This window comes from Crocuta crocuta, unplaced genomic scaffold (assembly GCF_008692635.1).
Source record: "Crocuta crocuta isolate KB4526 unplaced genomic scaffold, BGI_CrCroc_1.0 scaffold273, whole genome shotgun sequence".
Lineage (NCBI taxonomy): Eukaryota > Metazoa > Chordata > Mammalia > Carnivora > Hyaenidae > Crocuta > Crocuta crocuta.
Window position 1 is genome coordinate 532,661 of NW_027529425.1, and position 16,540 is coordinate 549,200.

Here is a 16,540-nt window from a genome sequence, read left to right on the forward strand (position 1 = left end):
TGTACATCCCACCCTCTGTTCCCCTCCATCCACCCTCCACTGCCCATGGTCCATTCTGAGACCAGGGTGGGGGTCTACACCACAGTTTAGTTCTCAAAGCCTGTGGTATGTTTTCAGTGATCCGTTCCATGTGTGTGTATCTTGGAGGTGGGCCTGGGCTTCATATGCAGCTTATGAAATTCCTTTTTCAAGCTTCCTCCTCATAAAGATAAGAATGCAAAGACTTGGGGCGCCTGAGTGGCTCAGTCAGTTAAGCGTCCGACTTCGGCTCAGGTCATGATCTCACGGTTCGTGAGGTTCAAGCCCTGCGTTGGGCTCTGTGCTGACAGCTAGCTCAGAGTCTGGAGCTTGTTTCAGATTCTGTGTCTCCCTCTCTCTCTGACCCTCCCCTGTTCATGCTGTCTCTCTCTCTCTCAGAAATTAAAAAAAAAAAAAAAAAAAGGCAAAGACTTTAGTTTCCCTTTGCACTTGTCATGCGCTTCCTGTGAGTTCATCTACCTCTCAGGGGAAGCAGTTAGAGGAAAGAAAGAGAAAAAAAAAAAACAGGGGAATTCCCCCCACACTCTTTCCCTTTGCTAGTTTCTATCAGACAAAGATTTGGTTTTATTTTTTCCTCTGTCTCCTGGTTTCTCTGTTATGGTGGGTGCCTATACTGCTGCTGTCTTGCTATTACTGCCATGAGAGTGACTCAGGGCAAACTTGGGTGGGATTAAAAATAAAAGCAGGGGTGGGGAGAGTGGCACTTGGGTAGCTCAGTAGGTTAAGCTTCTGACTTCCACTCAGGTCATGATCTCACGGTTCATGAGTTCAATCCGTGTGTAGGGCTCTGTGTTGACAGCTCAGAGCCTGGAGCCTGTATCAAAGTCTCTGTCTCCCTTTCTCTTTGCCCCTCACCCACTCATGTTCTCTCCTTCTCTCTCTCAAAAATGCATAAATGTTAAAAAAATAAAAAATAAATAAAAGCAGTGTTCCCCCCCCACTTCGCCTGCCCCACTCCTAGCCTCCTGACCAGAACAAGAGAGTTTTTCTTGGAGCTCTTTCTTCCTGCGCTCACTATGCAGTTCTGGGATCCAGGATGCTCTGAGTGTGAGCTGGAGATGCGGGATGACAAAAAACCAAAGAAAACCATCAACTCACTGCTATATATTACCCTGGGTTTTGATTTCTCTCTCCAGTCTGTTGTTACTTACTTTATAGTTCTCCATTAGTTGCTTTGTGGACTCTGCAGGTTTTAGAGACATGGGGTGGAGTATTACTTATTCCACCATAACCAGCCCTGGGACTCCTACCTTNACACAGAATCGGAAGCAGGCTCCAGGCTTTGAGCCATCAGCACAGAGCCCAATGCGGGGCTTAAACTCAAAAGACTTTGAGCTGTGAGATCATGACCTGAGCCCAAGTCGGCTGCTTAACCAACTGAGCCACCCAGGCGCCCCCTACCTTGATATTTTAAATCCCACAAACTAGGCATTGCAGGTATTGTTTGATAAGCTCAATTTGTTTTGCTTTATCTACATGCTTCTTTCCTCTCCCGATCCCCTTTTGTACCTCAGAATTTACTTTTTCTGTTACTTTTATTTTGACTGAAAATGTCTATTTTTCCAGTGTTCTTAAAAAATAATTTATCCTGGGGCACCTGGGTGGCTCAGTCGGTTAAGCATCCGACTTCGGCTCAGGTCATGATCTCACGGTTTGTGGGTTCGAGCCCCGCTTCGGGCTATTCACTGACAGCTTGGAGCCTGCTTCGGATTCTGTGTCTTCCTCTCTCTCTGCCTCTCACCTACTTGTGCTCTGTCTCTCTCTGTCTCTCAAAAATAAATAAACGTAAAAAAAAAATTTAAAAAAAATTTATCCTAGGAGAGCTTGGGTGGCTCAGTCGGTTGAGCATCAGACTTCGGCTTAGGTCACAATCTCACAGTTTATGTGTTTGAGTCCCACATCGAGCTCTCTGCTGTCAGTGCAGAGCCTGCTTCAGATCCTCTGTCCCCCTCTCTCTCTGCCCCTCCCCTGCTTTTTCTCTCTCAAAAATAAACAATTAAAAAAATAATTCATCTTAGTGTATAATTCTAGGTGGACACTACTTTTTCTTCACAATTCAAAGATAACATTGCATTACCTTTTGGGTTCCATTGAGAAGTTAGCTGTATACTTGTGGCCATGCTGTAAATATTGTTTTTTTGTGGCTTTTAAAAATCATTTTGTCTGCTATTAACATCCTCTCTTTGTTTTTGGTATTTTGTAGTTTTACTGAAATGTTTCTGGTTATGGACTTCTTTATATTTATTATGCTTGGAATTTATTGGGCTTCCTGAATCAATACTGGAAAAATTTTAACCATTGTCTCTTCAAATACTGCTTACTTCCCAGTTTTTCAGTCTCTGTTTCTAAATTTATATTATTAGATGCATCCAACTTTTTTACTCTGTCTTTTATGTTTGATATTTGTCATTTCTGTGTTCCCATGCTACATTCTTTTTTTAAAAAGTTTAAATGTTTATTTTTGAGAGTGAGCACGTGAGCAAGGGAGGGACAGAGAAAGAGGGATCACAGAATTCAAACCAGGTTTCAGGCTCCAGGATGTCACCACAGAGCCCGATGTGAGGCTCAAACTCACAAACCATGAGATCATGACCGGAGCTGAAGTTGGACACTCAACAGACTGAGCCACCCAGGCACCCCTCCATGCTGCATTCTGACAATATCTCTGGATCTGTCTAAAGCCTGTCCAGTGATTTTATCTCTAGTTGTATCTAATTTGCTATTTAATTTATCCACTTACTTTTTAATTTTAAATTATATATATAAATTTTGAGAGAGACAGAGCATGAGTGAGGGAGGTGCAGATAGAGAGCGAGAGACTCTGAAGCAGACTCCAGGCTCTGAGCTGTCAGCACAGAGTCTGAGATGGGGCTCGAACCCACAAACTGCCAGGTCATGACCTGAGCTGAAGTCGGATGCTTAACTAACTGAGCCACTCAGGTGCCCCTAATTTTTATATTTTATATTTCTAGAGTTTCTTTTCTTTTTTTTTTAATGTTTATTTTTGAGAGAGAGAGAGCGTGAGCATGTGTGCATGATTGGGGGAGAGTCAGAGGGAAAGAGTCTTAAGCAGGCTCTAAGCTCAGTGTGGAACACAATGAAGGGCATGATCTCATGACCCTGGGATCATGACCTGAGCCCAAATCAAGAGTTGGCCACTTAACTGCCTGAGCCACTGGGGCGCCTCTATTTCTAGAGTTTCTATTTGTGTTCTCCGCGCCCCCCCCCGCCCCCAGATTTGCCTCGTTGGTTTTGCATTTTCTTGTTTCATCATGTTTCCAATATCTTCTTTTCTTCTTTTAGGTATATTATTTTATGATGTGTCAGATAATTCTAATATCAGCAGTCTTTGAGGGCCTGATTTTATAGTTAATTGTTTCCAAAAAGATCTTACATATGTTTTGTTAGATTTATTCATTTTATTCCTATTACCTTATTGTTTGCTGTTTTAGATAATTGTATCTTTTTAAATTAAACCTGATCTATGGAGGTACAATTTACCTACAATATTTCTCTTTTTCAGGCATTGTAGTTCAGTGAGGTTTTTAAAGGTATAAGGTCATGCAGTTGCCATCACAATCAAGATAGAGAATATTTCCACTACCCCAAGAACTCCTTCATGCCACTTTGTCATCAATCCTATCTCCTCGGCTCCAGTCCCTGGCAGTTGCTGCTGAGTTCTGTTCCTATACTTTTGCCTTTTCTAGAATGTTGTGTTCATCTTAAAAATAAAACTATTGGTTATTTCACCAGCAAAAATGGATTTGTTCAGGAACAGCAGACGATTACAATATGGGACAAACCAGCTATGGGCAAATCAGAAGGGTGTCTGCCACATAAAGGAGAGAAACATTGTCTTTTTATTTTATTTTTTTAATATAATTTATTGTCCAGTTGGCTAACATAGAGTGTGTACAGTGTGCTCTTGCTTTTGGGGATAGATTCCTGTGATTCATTGCTTACATACAACACCCAGTGCTCATCCCAACAAGTGCCCTCCTCAATGCCCAGCACCCATTTTCCCCTCCCCCCTGCCTCCCAAAGAGAAATAATTTTTTAACAGAGGAAAGGGGGAATCTGGGAAGGCTGTTATAAGCAAGTCCATTGGACTGACTTGGGGAAGTTCAACTACAGTGGCTTCTCATTGGCTGAGTGTGTCTCTCATTGGCTGGGTTGTCTTGGGGGGTGGGAATGAAAACCTTTCTTCCTTCTGTTAAGGTAATAAAGTAGTATCCACCTGAAAGTCGTGGTTCTTCCTGTTAGATTTGCAATTGATGGCAAGTGGCAAGGCCTGGCAGCCTGTCTTCCCAACCTCCCAACTTGATTTTAGTGAAATTTCCCTTTATTAACTTTCCACAGTCATATAAATGCAACCATATCTTTTGGGTTTGGCTTCTTTCACTTAGCAAAGTAATCATGAGATTTATTCACATTATTACATGTATCGGTAGTTGATTCCTTTTTACTGCTGGTAATATTGCATCGTGTGAATGTCCCACTACTGGTATATCCAGTCACCAGTTGACCGGTTGATAGATGATTGGTTTTTTTCCCCCACAGTTTTGGGTGACTGTGGTTAAAACTACTATGAATATTAGCACACAGATTAGTGTGAGAACATGTTTTCCTTTTTGGGGAGTAGATACCTAGAAGTGGGAGGTTTGGTCATATGGCACATATATATTTATATTTAGAAGAATCTGCCAAAATGTTTTCCTTTTACTTTTTTTAAATATTTAATGTTTATTTATTCTTGACAGAGAGACAGAGCACAAGCAGGGGAGGGGCAGAGAGAGAGGGAGACACAGAATCTGAAGCAGGCTCTAGGCTCCAAGCTGTCAGCATAGAGCCCGACACAGGGTCCGAACCCATGAACCACGAGATCATGACCTTGAGCCAAAGTTGGAAGCCCAACCTACTTAGCCACCCAGGCGCCCCATTCTTTTAATTATTCTTAATGTTTATTTACTTTTGAGAAAGAGACAGACAGAGTGTGAGGAGGGGAGGGTCAGAGAGAAAAGGAGACAGAATCTGAAGCAGGCTCCAGGCTCTGAGCTGTCAGCACAGAGACCGATGTGGGGCTCGAACTCATGAACCATGAGATCATGACCTGAGCCAAAGTTGGAAGCCCAACTGACTGAGCCACTCAGGTGCTCCCGCTCCCCAAATTGGTTTTCAAAGTGATTGTACCTTTTGTTATTGTTGTTTGGTCCATATCCTTCAGTGCCCAGGGCCTGATGACCTCTGAAATGTTCTTGCTCTAATTTATGGTTATACCATTTTGAATCCCCATCAGCAAAGTATGAGAGTTTCAGTTGCTCTGCATCCTCACTAGTTCTTGGTATTGTAACTTGTGGTTTTAATCTGCATTTTCCTAATAACTAGCAATTTTGAAGTTCATTTCATGCAATTATTTGTCATTGGTATCTCTTCTTTGATGAAGTATCTCTTCAAATCTTTTGTCCCATTTTTAAAAATTGGGATTTTTATTATTGAGTATAGACAGTTCTTTATATATTGACAAATCCTTTATCAGATGGATGCATGCTTTGCGAGTATATTTTCCAGTCTGCAGTTTTAAAAAAATGTTTATTTATTTATTTTGAGAGAGAGAGAGAGTGTGTGTGTGAGTGAGGGTAGGGGCAGAGAGAGAATCCCAAGCTATTAGCACAGAGTCTGATGAGGGGCTCAATCCCATGAACCTTGAGATCATGACCTGAGCTGAAACCAAGAGTTAGACACTTAACCAACTCAGCTACCCAGGCGCCCTGTAGTTTGGTTTTTTTATTTTGTTAACAGTATCTTTTGAAGAATAGTTGTGGAGATTCCAGATGTCACGAGTCCTCCTCAGCAGGGTGTGTCTGGAATCTGAAGTTGGGAAGCCTCCCCCTGTCCATGGCTGGGCCAGCACACCTGGTATCCTATGCATTTGTGTGTCCCTGTGTTGGAGTGAGGGCACAGCCTGGGGTTTCTCGCAGGGGAGTTACTCCCCCACAGGACTTGAGAGAGGGCCCAGAAAACAGGAGGGCAGGAGGCTCTCTTAGTTCAACCCTGGCCCCTTTCAGCCCCCAGCTCATCCTGGGCAGGGCCTTTTACCTGTGTCCACTGGCTGAGCCTCCGCCCTCTCTCTCTCTAGGTCCCGGGCCCCTGCCATTCACTGTAGAGGTCAGCGTGAGCAGGGTGAGCACCTGACATGGCGGAGGGCGAGGCTATGACATCATCCCACATCGAGCAGTGAACCCAGCAAGGGTTGGAGTCTTCCCAGCCTACGTGTGCAGAAGTCACCCACCCAGCAGGAGGTCGAGCTGTCCAAATCCCAGCACTCCCTCTGGTCCCCAGAGGGTGCCGGCGTTTGGAAGCATCTGCCAGGTGCCTTGAACCCACTACCTAGGGGTCAGTACAGAGTGGTGGCTGGTGAAGTTTCTGAGCTGAGAGAAGCAGGGATGGTCCGTATGGGCAGCGGACCACATGGAGGTTGGTACTAGTGATGTGGGGCCGCAGAGCAAATGGTCAAAAAAGAATTCTCGAGGCGTTTTGGGTGCCAAACAGGTGTTTTTCTTATAGCATGGGGACTGACTGGGCAGAAAGAGCTGCACTTATCCTGTTGTTAGGATAAGGCTATTTCATTGTCTAGTAAAACAGTCCTGAGACCCTTCACGTGTATCAGCGGCCATATGTTGAAAGAAGACTGTTAACATATACCCTGGGAGGGGGATGCAGTTATCAGAGGGAAGTTACATTGACCACAGCGATGAAGCTACAGTGGTAAAACATTAAAGGAAGGCCCCAAGGGAAATGAAGAGTGTTACACTCTATAACCTTTGCTGTCGCTGTCGCAGCCAAGTCCGGCCGTTGTTCTTTTTCTCCCATCGCCAGGGGGAGCCGCGGGGGAAGGGGCCGGGAACAGGTGGCGGGACCCGGCAGGGCAGAAGGGCTCACGCGGTCTGGGGCCCCCGGATGATCTCCGGAGCCGGATCAGGTGGGCGAACGCGAGGGTCGGTAGGAAGAAGCGCTCCGGGGTCGCCGAGGGGCAGCTGGAGCGGAGGGTGGGGGGTGGGTTCCCGGGGAACACGGCTGGGCCGCTGGGATGTGAAGGAGCTACTGACCGCGGGTGGAGTCGGCCACGGGGTGGGAGCGTCCCGAGGGCCATTTCCGTAGGGGCGAGCTCGTGTCCAGGGCTGTCGGGCCAGCTGCGGTGGGCGAGGACAGGGCTGAGAACATGAGGTGAGGGTCGCGGACACGGGTGAGTCACAACTCTTATCCTTTCCCCCGAGACCCCGGCGGCGCCTTGGAAGATGCTCTTCTCTCGGCCGGACTGGTGTCTCCTGTGAGAGGACCTCCGGGGACCGCTCGCGGGCAGCTCTGCAGCAGGGGTCAGCGGCGCCACCTGGTGGTCCCTGCACGCCCGGCCTCTCGCCCCAGGCCCAGGCCCCCGCTAGGCTCCTGGCTCCCGAGGGTCCCCGCCAACCCGCGGCAGCCTCCCCTGCACAGCCACAGAGATGTCCAGACCGGGCTGCTGTCTCTGTGCCTCCTTTGCTCCCTGCTGAAAGCGCCTCTGCGTTCCAGGCCCAGGCTACCCATCTGTTAAATGGACTTACTGAAAACACCTACCTCTTGGGGTTGTAAGTCCTAAGTAACGTACTCCGTGCAAAGTTGCTTAGTACTTGGTATCCGTTTACAATCTTCACCCTCTCCTCAGGCCTTACGACCCTTATTATGTACTCGATGAGCAAAGTGAGCCTCAGAGAGAGGTGAAGCTGCTGGAGCTCTCACAGTCACAGAGTGGCCCCTGCAACTACAACTCAGGAGGGTCCGAAGCCCAAACCTTATCTCTCTCAGATTATGGCCGAAGATGGTCCTGGATCCTGGTGGAGGTAGGGGGACTGGTTCAGTTCTGTCCCCTTGGGCAAGTCCTCTCTTTCTCTCTCTCTCTCTCTCAGTCTTCGATTACCACTTTCACTGAATGAACAAATGGTAGAGCATGTGTTACAAGGCTGGGGTCTGAGAAGAGGTCTGTACCTGGAATCTCTGGGGCTGAGTGGTCTGGCACCACATCTGCACTCACCCCGCTGGTCCCTTCATCGCTGCTGGTTCTGGGACGTGGGGCTGGGCTGCAGGCAGCAGGGCAGCTGCGGAGACTTCCTGGCTCCTGCAGTTTTGGGTTTCACATGCCATGGGGACCGGGCTGGCTGTGGCTCTTGGAGCTTGTAGAAGATAGGCTCCAGTCGGGGGAGCTCTCCCTGACTCGGTAATGGGCAAGTGGCCAGGGCAGGGAGCCAGGTTCAGGTCCGGGGTCCCTCAGAGCTCCCTCCCTTGCCCTACAAACATTCCCTTCCTAGAGAAGTGAGGCTTCCCTGGAAGACCCCAACACCTTTTCTGAGACCCTGTAAGCCCCATTGCCCCCACACGCCTGCACCTGACATGGTCCTAAGGCAGCTGGGCCCTGATCTACTCCCTCCCTGACATCTCCCTGAGCTGTCTCAGGGACCTCCGTGGCAGCCCCACCTCTCCCTTGAGCCCTGCAGGGACCACTGAGCTGATTAGGCCAATGCTGAGGTCTCCTTAAAGGAAGAAGATGATCACAGGCTGAGGAAGGCAGGCCCTATGACCCCTTAACCACCCCCTCACCCGGCTGCCCCACCCTCTCCCCAACACTTCATAGAGGTGGTGGCTGGATGGGGCTGGGTCCTGGCAAGGCCACACCAGAGCATACCTAGAATAGTAAACTGGGTTTTTGGAAGGTTCTGTGGTTGGACACAGACTCTGGGCAGGCTCTTCCTGAGCCAGGCAGAGGGGGTGGTTCCTGACTTGGCAGGTGGCACTGCCTGGGATTTCCCACAAGCAGAATTAAGTAAGGGACCAAGTGGCAGGTGTCCCCTCTTCCAGGCTAGTATTCATCCTGGTTGGGGGTGCAGTCTGAACCTGGCTCCAGGACCATCCCTGTCCCTGCCACCCAGAATCTGCCACATTCCTGTGGAGCCTTGCGGCTTAGAGAGCTCTTCCGCGTTCTCACGTGGCAAAGGTGTGATGAGGCCCAGGCTGCTGGGCCTGTTTATGGCAGGAAGCTGCTGATTCCGGATGGGAAGATGAGTGGGTAGCGGAGTGTGTGTTCAGTCCCTGTGTTGACCAGGCCTCTACCTGCCCCCACCCACCCCGAGTAACCAGTGAGGAGTAGTGCTAGTGCCCTGGTAACAAGAAAGGAGCCAGAGGAAGCTACTGTGGGCAGATCTGAGGTGAGCCTCCTGCCTCTGAATATCAATTCTGTGGAAGGAATGCATCAGGACCCTCTCCCCAAAACACCTCAGGGAGCCCAACATAGGGATGCTGGGCCAGACTACGGGGGCTTTTCTTGGGTTGAAGCCCCAGAAGCCCTTGCTGCTGTTCGAGGGCATGGCAAGATGGGAGTATAGGACCCCACACACACCCCCGCAATCTTGTCTTCCCAGCCCCTGGTGACACTCAGCAAGCTCTACAGGGCCAGGAACCTCCCCATCCAGGGTGGAGGGTGGGCAGAGGGGAGGTCTCCCATGCTGAGGCCCCATCCCTGTCCAAGTCGAACCTGGCCCTGCCTCACAGGGGTTGAAACTGCCTCTAACCTCTTAACCCCTAAAGAAGAAAAGGTCCAGCCAAGGCCCCAGTCAGAAACCTTTTTTTTTTTTTTGACTTAGTTATCAACATCACCTGTGACAGCTGGGGACTTGAAAACAGGAAACAACCTGGGATGGGATTTTGTCACCTCGCATAGGCATGTGTGCCCACACGTGCACACATGCTGACCACATCCGTGCTGAGTGGGCCTTGGCCAGCTATATGTTAGAGACACTTATGCAGGCCAGAGAATAAGAGAAGATGCGCAAAGATGATGGGTGCCAAGGACACAGGGGCACAACAGAAGGGCGTCCCAGACGCCTGAGAGGAGAGGGAGCCCAAGCCGACTTGGGGTCCCTCTCATCGAACTCCTAAGTGCCCCTCCATGGCTCTGTGCCCCAGAGGGTCAGGGAAATGGACAAAGTTGGGGCCAACTGGGAGTGGCCGCTCTCCTGCCTGAGCATAAAGTCCATTCTCGATGGAGATGAAACTGCTGCGTGCAGAGGCTGGCAGGGGCACCCAGGGGGCAGGAGGCCGGGGGTGGCACGCAGTGTGGGCAGGGAGCACCGCCCATGGGGACAGTGGCCGGGGCTGGAGGACCGTGTCCAGAGTGGCAGCGCGATAGCGGTTGGTGTTGACAGTAGTAGTGTGGAGGATGTGGAGAGAGGCCAGGGAGGCATGGCTCGCCGCCTGCAGGGATGATGAGGAAGGAGGCCTGAGTTAGGCTCTACCTCAGAGCCCCCCAGTACCAGCCCACTCTGTTCCCCACTCCCAAACAATCCCTCAGTCCTCACCCTTGCTCGCGTCTGTGTCTGGGGGCTGGTGTGGGGTGGCTGAAACTTTATGACAGACCTGGGAAAGTGAGGAGGGTTAGAAGCAAAGCATGTGGCTAGCCCGCTGTTGTGGGGGTTCAGACTGGGCCCAGCAGGGGTTGGGTCTCACCAGTGCTTCTGCCGATGTAGCAGGTAGAGAAGGTAGACACAGCCAAAGATGAGGACTCCCGAGGCCCCCAAGATCCCAGCCAGGTCAGCCCGCAGTATGGGGGATGGAGTAGGGGCAGGGAGCCCTGTGTATATAGAGAGAGGTGTACCAGACTGGCAGCCAGCGCCCTGGGGTCCTTTCCTGCACCACCCCCCCCGGCCCCTCTCATCAGCCCCACCTTGGTCTGTGCTGAGGAAGAGGTTCCCACAGGCCTCCTGGGAGCCTTCAGGAAAGGAAACAAACTTGCAGCAGAAGGTGGTGTTGGGACTGGGGCTTCTCCCCTCAGACCCTTCTTCCAGGATGAGGGAGATGCTAGTTTTGGTTTCCCAGTGGACCTGGCTGACAGGGGGCCAATGCTGGACGCCGAATTCTGGGTGCAAAACAGCCAGTCTAGTGCCTCCGGAACCGTCGGGCCCCCCAGAGCTCACAGTCACCAGGGAGACAGAGCCGGATCCCAGGAATCCACAGCGGACAGTGAAGGACGGGGACTCTGTGGCCTCCATCTGAACTTGCACCCACACTTCAGGGGTCTCTGTGGGATAGAGGCATAGGAGGGCCCCAGGGCTGGGTCTCCACCCTGTCCCCACATCTTCTGCTTCTCTCCAGTACCCCACTCACCAGCAGTGATGCATAGTGTCAGCAGCGCCAAGAGCAGGACCAGGGCCCGGGGCCTGTCCATGGCTCCCCTCCAGCCCCAGCTCTGGGAGCTGCCGTGGTAGGGACAGCACCTACGTTTCCGTTCTCATCACAGGAAGTTTTCATGTGTGAGCAAGCCCGGGGAGCAGCTGGGCTCTGTAGCCCTGCCCCATTTCCTTCTCTGTTTGCCTCAGCTACCTGAACGCAGGGCAATGGACCCCTCTGCCTTGGGAGACTTAAAGCAACAGCGACAAGGCTTTCCCTGTACTCATGGCTGTGCTTCACCAGAGCAGGACAGCAGGCCAAAAACCAGTTGGTCCCTTGGGCAAACTGCCATCCCACCACACCGAGAGCTGAAGTTAGATGCTTAACTGACTGAGCCACCCAGGTGCCCCCAGCTCTGACATTTCTTAGTGAAATCCCTCCAGCCACACACACCTCAAATCCTGATGATCCCATGTCTCTAGATTAGGCTCTTGAGAGTTGACCTGGTGCCACAATTTCATAGTTCTACAAGCTCAGACAAAGCAACCTCAACCCCCAAAGCAGCAACATCCCAACAGGGATCATACTCTGTTTGATGGCATGGCATGTGGCACTCTGGTCATGCCCAGCTCAAGCCTTCAGCATATGTTGGTGACCATCCTTTTATGAGATGTTCCCCACCTGAGTTTGTAGGTTGAGACTCATACCTGATCCATTTATTTTATTTTACAAATATTTTAAATGTTGTGAGAAGACCATTTGTGTTTCCCTATCAAAGTAATATAAATATGAGAGTAATATCTGAGTGTATACTCTGTGCTAAATTTGTTCTGAGCAAGTCAAACATATTAGCTCCATAGTTACAATGACCTTACGAGGAAGGAACTTGCCCAGGGTGGCAAGGCTCTCGCTGTGAGAGAGCAACTCAGCCTAGTTGTTTATATGTGGGTTCTGAAGCCAGGATTTGACAAAAATTTTAGCTTCAGAGGCCACACTATTAACAACCATGCTGAGCTGCCTCTCACATACACATTTAAAAATGTTAAATTACAAGGTTTTTGTCAAAATCCAACAGTCCTCTGCCCCATCAGCAGAGAACCTGTTCTCAGTTCGTAGGCTGGGCTGCCCCCGCCCCGAGATGAGCTGCTTCTGTGCCGACAGGAGAGGGTTTTTCAGCTGCTGCTACCCCAATCCATTCCTTTACTGCTCTCCCCTACTGAATTAACTTAGACATATTTTCCTTCAAGTTTCCCCGGGATTCTGGGCTCCTCTGCCCCGATGGTTTCTCTAGCGTCCTGCGCTTCATCTGGCAGGTTGGCCACCCTGCTGGTTCTCTTTTCCTATGTGCCCCCCCCCTCTTCAGTGCTTTCTCCAGCCATCCCAACTCAACACCCCGGGCTCTCAGGGACTCTGTGCTCAAGGGAGACTTTCTAGACCCTGTGTTGCAACCTGCCCCGGGGAAGGAACTACAAAGCTCAAGGAAGACTTCAAAATGTGTGTGAAAAGAAACCTTCCACCAACCCGCCACTTTATCGTCTCCCGCCTTCCAAGCACAGACTTGCTTTTTTCCTGTAACGTCCCAGTCAATGTGCCTGGAATTCAGAACACAGGGTGACTTACCCATTAGCTGAAGACTTTTCTCAGCAACCTGGAAAAAAAATCTCTTCACTTTATAATGTAGGAGAGAACACCAAACAACTTAACTTCTTGCAGAGCTCATGGCCACAAGGGTTAAAAAAGAAAGAGCCTTAAATGAAGATTACTTAAAATAATTCAAAAGCAGTTATTCAATAGTAAGCTAATAGGCAATGCGCAGCAGTGCCAGTCCCCTGGAAAACACTGTTTCGTGTCACTTGTCAACCCAGGTACGGTCAGCCTGGGCAGAGGCCTCCACCTCTCCTCTGCCTAAGCTGGCCTCAGTTCTGGTTCCGGCCTGGCTGGGGCCTGACCACTTGGAGCTGCTGCTCTGAAGCCCACAGCCCTGCTTCTGTTGGCAAGGGGCTCACCGGCATGACAACCTTCAAAGCTGTGGTTTTTAAGGTGCAGTGTTTGTACCTCAGCTGCTACACATGATATCCACTGCTGTCATGCAAAAGATTAACATTTTTTATTTTTTAAAGAAAAAAATACAATGAGGAAAATTTTTAAATATTTTATTTAAAGTTTATTTTGTGAGTGAGAGCAAGACAGTACACTCGCGTGTGCATGCAAGCGGGGGTTGCCGAGAGGGAGAGAGAGGATCCCGTGTAGGCTCCACAATGTCAGCACAGAGCCTGACGCAGGACTTGATCTCACAAACCTCAAAATCACGACCTGAGCCGAAATCAAGAGTCAGACGCTTAGACTGGGCCAGCCAGGCGCCCCAAAATACAATGAAATATCCTCTCACTGGGATCCAAATGTCATGGTTCATGTCTTAAGAAGATCAGCATCCTGGGGCGTCTGGGTGGCCCAGTCAGTTAAGCATTCGACTTCGGCTCAGGTCATCATCTCACTGTTTTGAGAGATTGAGCCCCATGTTGGGCTCTCTGCTGACAGCTTGGAACCTGGAGCTGCTTCAGATTCTGTTTCCCCCTCTCTCTGCCCCTCCCATGCTCATGCTCTGTCTCTCAGTAATAAATAAAACATTAAAAAAATTTTAAAAAAGATCAGCATCCTAAGGTAAGATAGGCAAACCCATAGCTTCTGATGGACTGTAATTTACATGCTATAAGATGCCATGGTTTTGTGTGTCCCCTCTAAGAACACTGTTATTGTAGCTGGAAAGCATTTTCTGACCTGCTTATAAGTCCTCCAGTGAAAAATTTTAGTGGGCATTGGCTCATCTATTTAAAAAAGTAGTAAAATTCAGTCAGAGCAGCACCTATTCCATTTGGATTCACAAGGTTTTGAGAGGTACCCCTTTCAGTTACATAGACCATAAAAGATAATTATAAAAATAAACTGAATTTTCAAGAAGAACCTCAGAAAATGTGAAACCATGATTTAAAATTTTTTTCTTGGGGTGTCTGGGTGGCTAAGTCAGTTGAGCATCTGACTCTTGATTTTGGTTCAGGTCATGATCCCAGGGTTGTGGGATCAAGCCCAGCATCAGGCTCTGTGCTAAGCTTGGAGCCTGCTTAAGATTCTCTCTCTCTCTCCCTCTCTCTCTCCCTCTCTCTCTCCCTCCCTCTCTCTCTCTGCCTCTCCCTCCCCCATCCCAGTTTATACTCCCTCTCTAAAAAAGAAGAAAATTTACTTTGCTTTTTTAGAGCAAAAAGTTATTTTGTACTGTTAAAATATTTCAAAACATTTGTTATTAACTCACTATGTATTTCTAAAGTGTGTAATAAATAAATGGTAAATGTTTATATAATTTTTAAACTGATAAATGTGCTCAAACTTTTAAATTCCTAGGACTCTAAGGTTCTGTTTTAGTTACTAGTGCTATGTAACAAACCACCCCCAACTTAATGTAAACATTTTATTGTGTTCATGGATTCTATGGGCCAGGAATTTGGAAAAGGTAGAGAAAAGATAAGGCCTGGGGCCTCAGCTGGAAGACTCAAAAGATGGGTATTATAATCATCTGATTTACATCTAAAGCATGTCTGGTGGTTCATATTGGACGTAGGCTGGGACTTCAACGAGGGCTGCTGGAGGGACACTCAAAACATGACCTTTCCATGTGGTTGCTTGGGGGGCTGTCTCCCAGCATGGTAATTAGGTTCCAAGAGTGAACATGTCAAGAAACAGGAGGTTGGAAGCTGCAGGTTAATTTTGGGTTCAGAAACTGGCAGAGCATCATTTCCACTATATTCTATTAATCAAGCAATCACAGAGCTCATATTCCAGGGGAGAGGACCTAGACCCGACCTCTCAATAAAGAGTCTCAAAGAATTTGGGGAGGATATAAAACTCACACGTATTCTGAGGTTGGGGCTCAATTGCCCACGCCAGGCTATCCGGATGTGTAAAGGTCTCCACATTTGCAGAGCTGCCAAGTCTTTTGATCTTGTGAAGTAGATCTTCAGCTTGGCTGGTACTTAACTCAGGAATCTTTCCCCTCCTGGATCCTTCGTGATGTGCATATCTTCACCTTGGTTTTCCTACTCTGTTCCCAGATCCCAGAGGAAAGGCTCCTCCCCCTGGAGCGGTTTCCTCTGAATAAGGTTAAAGATCTCTGAATGGGTCTGCTGTCCTACCACAGCACTGGCAGCTGCCTTTCCAAACAGAGACTCCTGAACCCAATTTCTAGCTTCTATCTATGAGATGGTTTCCAGCTTCTATCTGTGAGAGGGTGCTGGAGAGGAAAGGAGGAGGAGGTGGACTTAGTCAAAGAAGAAAGTGACAAGGATGTCTTCACATGTTTCGGTGCTTGTCAGGGGGAAAGAGAGAACAGAGGTGCTGTGCTTTTCCAAGCAGCAGAACAAGAACAAAAAAGTTAGTATTTCAAGGTGGCAGGTCTCCGGAGGCAGTCTAAGTGAGAGCTGACGGCGGTAATAAGAGGGGAAACAGACCAGAGATATTCTGCAGAATGACCTGAGAGGATTTGCCTAAGAACTAGCTGGGGAAGGCAAGGATAAAGGAGAAGATAGTGTCAAAGTCTTAGATTTGGGAGTTAGAAATTTAGAGTAACTTGTAAGTTTCTTCCTAACTCAGATACTGAGATTCTACACAATTTCAAATTATAACAGGTGTCTCTGGGACGAAGTCATGAAACTCCCCCTGCAAAGAACCCTTGGGTGAAAGCTGCCAAAATGTGTGGCGTGTTCTCAGTGTAGTGAGATAGGCCACCCCCCCTTGCAATCAGGATTCTGCCCTCTCTCCTCGGTTTTGTTTTGTTTTTTTAAATTTTTTAAAATGTTTTATTTATTTCTAGGAGAGAGAGAGAGACAGCGTGAGCAGGGGAGGGTCAGAGAGAGAGGGAGTCACAGACTGAAACAGGCTCCAAGCTCTGAGCTGGCAGTCAGCACAGAGCCTGACGCGGGGCTCGTACCCACGAACCACGAGATCATGACCTAAGCGAAAGTCGGACGCTTAACCGACTAAGCCACCCAGGCGCCCCCTCTCTCCTCGGTTTTGAACTGTCCTCATGACATAACCACTGAAAGGCAGCCGGTGTCTTCCTAGCTCCTCTGCCCCACCTTGTCTCCCCATTACTAAGCACTACATCCTTGAGAGCCAGGGCACAAAGGCACCTGGGGGCATGTGCAGGGCTGGCATCTGTCTATACACTGGGCCATCAGGCGAGGCAGGGCCACTTGAGACACTAGCATAGAACCCGACTTCCATCAGTTTAACAATCTCAAGCCACACTCTGGGAACCAGC

At 48.9% G+C, this 16,540-nt stretch overlaps 1 protein-coding gene and 1 long non-coding RNA gene across 2 annotated transcripts; both read right to left on the minus strand.

The window, feature by feature from the left end:
- Positions 1 to 6,692: 6,692 nt before the first annotated feature.
- Positions 6,693 to 8,599, minus strand: LOC144227061 (uncharacterized). The gene is made up of 2 exons (XR_013333840.1): positions 8,105 to 8,599; positions 6,693 to 7,998 (listed from the first exon to the last, which is right to left on the minus strand). It is a non-coding gene; the product is annotated as an uncharacterized LOC144227061 (long non-coding RNA).
- A 74-nt stretch (positions 8,600 to 8,673) lies between these two features.
- On the minus strand, positions 8,674 to 11,345 carry PVRIG (PVR related immunoglobulin domain containing). The gene is made up of 5 exons (XM_077758574.1): positions 11,227 to 11,345; positions 10,787 to 11,140; positions 10,570 to 10,693; positions 10,422 to 10,479; positions 8,674 to 10,317 (listed from the first exon to the last, which is right to left on the minus strand). The coding sequence occupies exons 1-5, from the start codon at positions 11,285 to 11,287 to the stop codon at positions 9,988 to 9,990; spliced, it is 927 nt and encodes a 308-aa protein (XP_077614700.1). The 5' UTR covers positions 11,288 to 11,345; the 3' UTR covers positions 8,674 to 9,987.
- Positions 11,346 to 16,540: the final 5,195 nt, after the last annotated feature.

What these genes read in the sequence shown, in the direction of transcription:
- PVRIG (XM_077758574.1), bottom strand. Translation starts at nt 11,287, where the DNA reads ATGGACAGGCCCCGGGCCCTGGTCCTGCTCTTGGCGCTGCTGACACTA. An exon ending in CTACATCGGCAGAAGCACTG is followed by an intron (nt 10,480 to 10,569) that starts GTGAGACCCAAC and finishes TCACTTTCCCAG; the next exon opens with GTCTGTCATAAAGTTTCAGC. An exon ending in AGACACAGACGCGAGCAAGG is followed by an intron (nt 10,318 to 10,421) that starts GTGAGGACTGAG and finishes TCATCCCTGCAG; the next exon opens with GCGGCGAGCCATGCCTCCCT.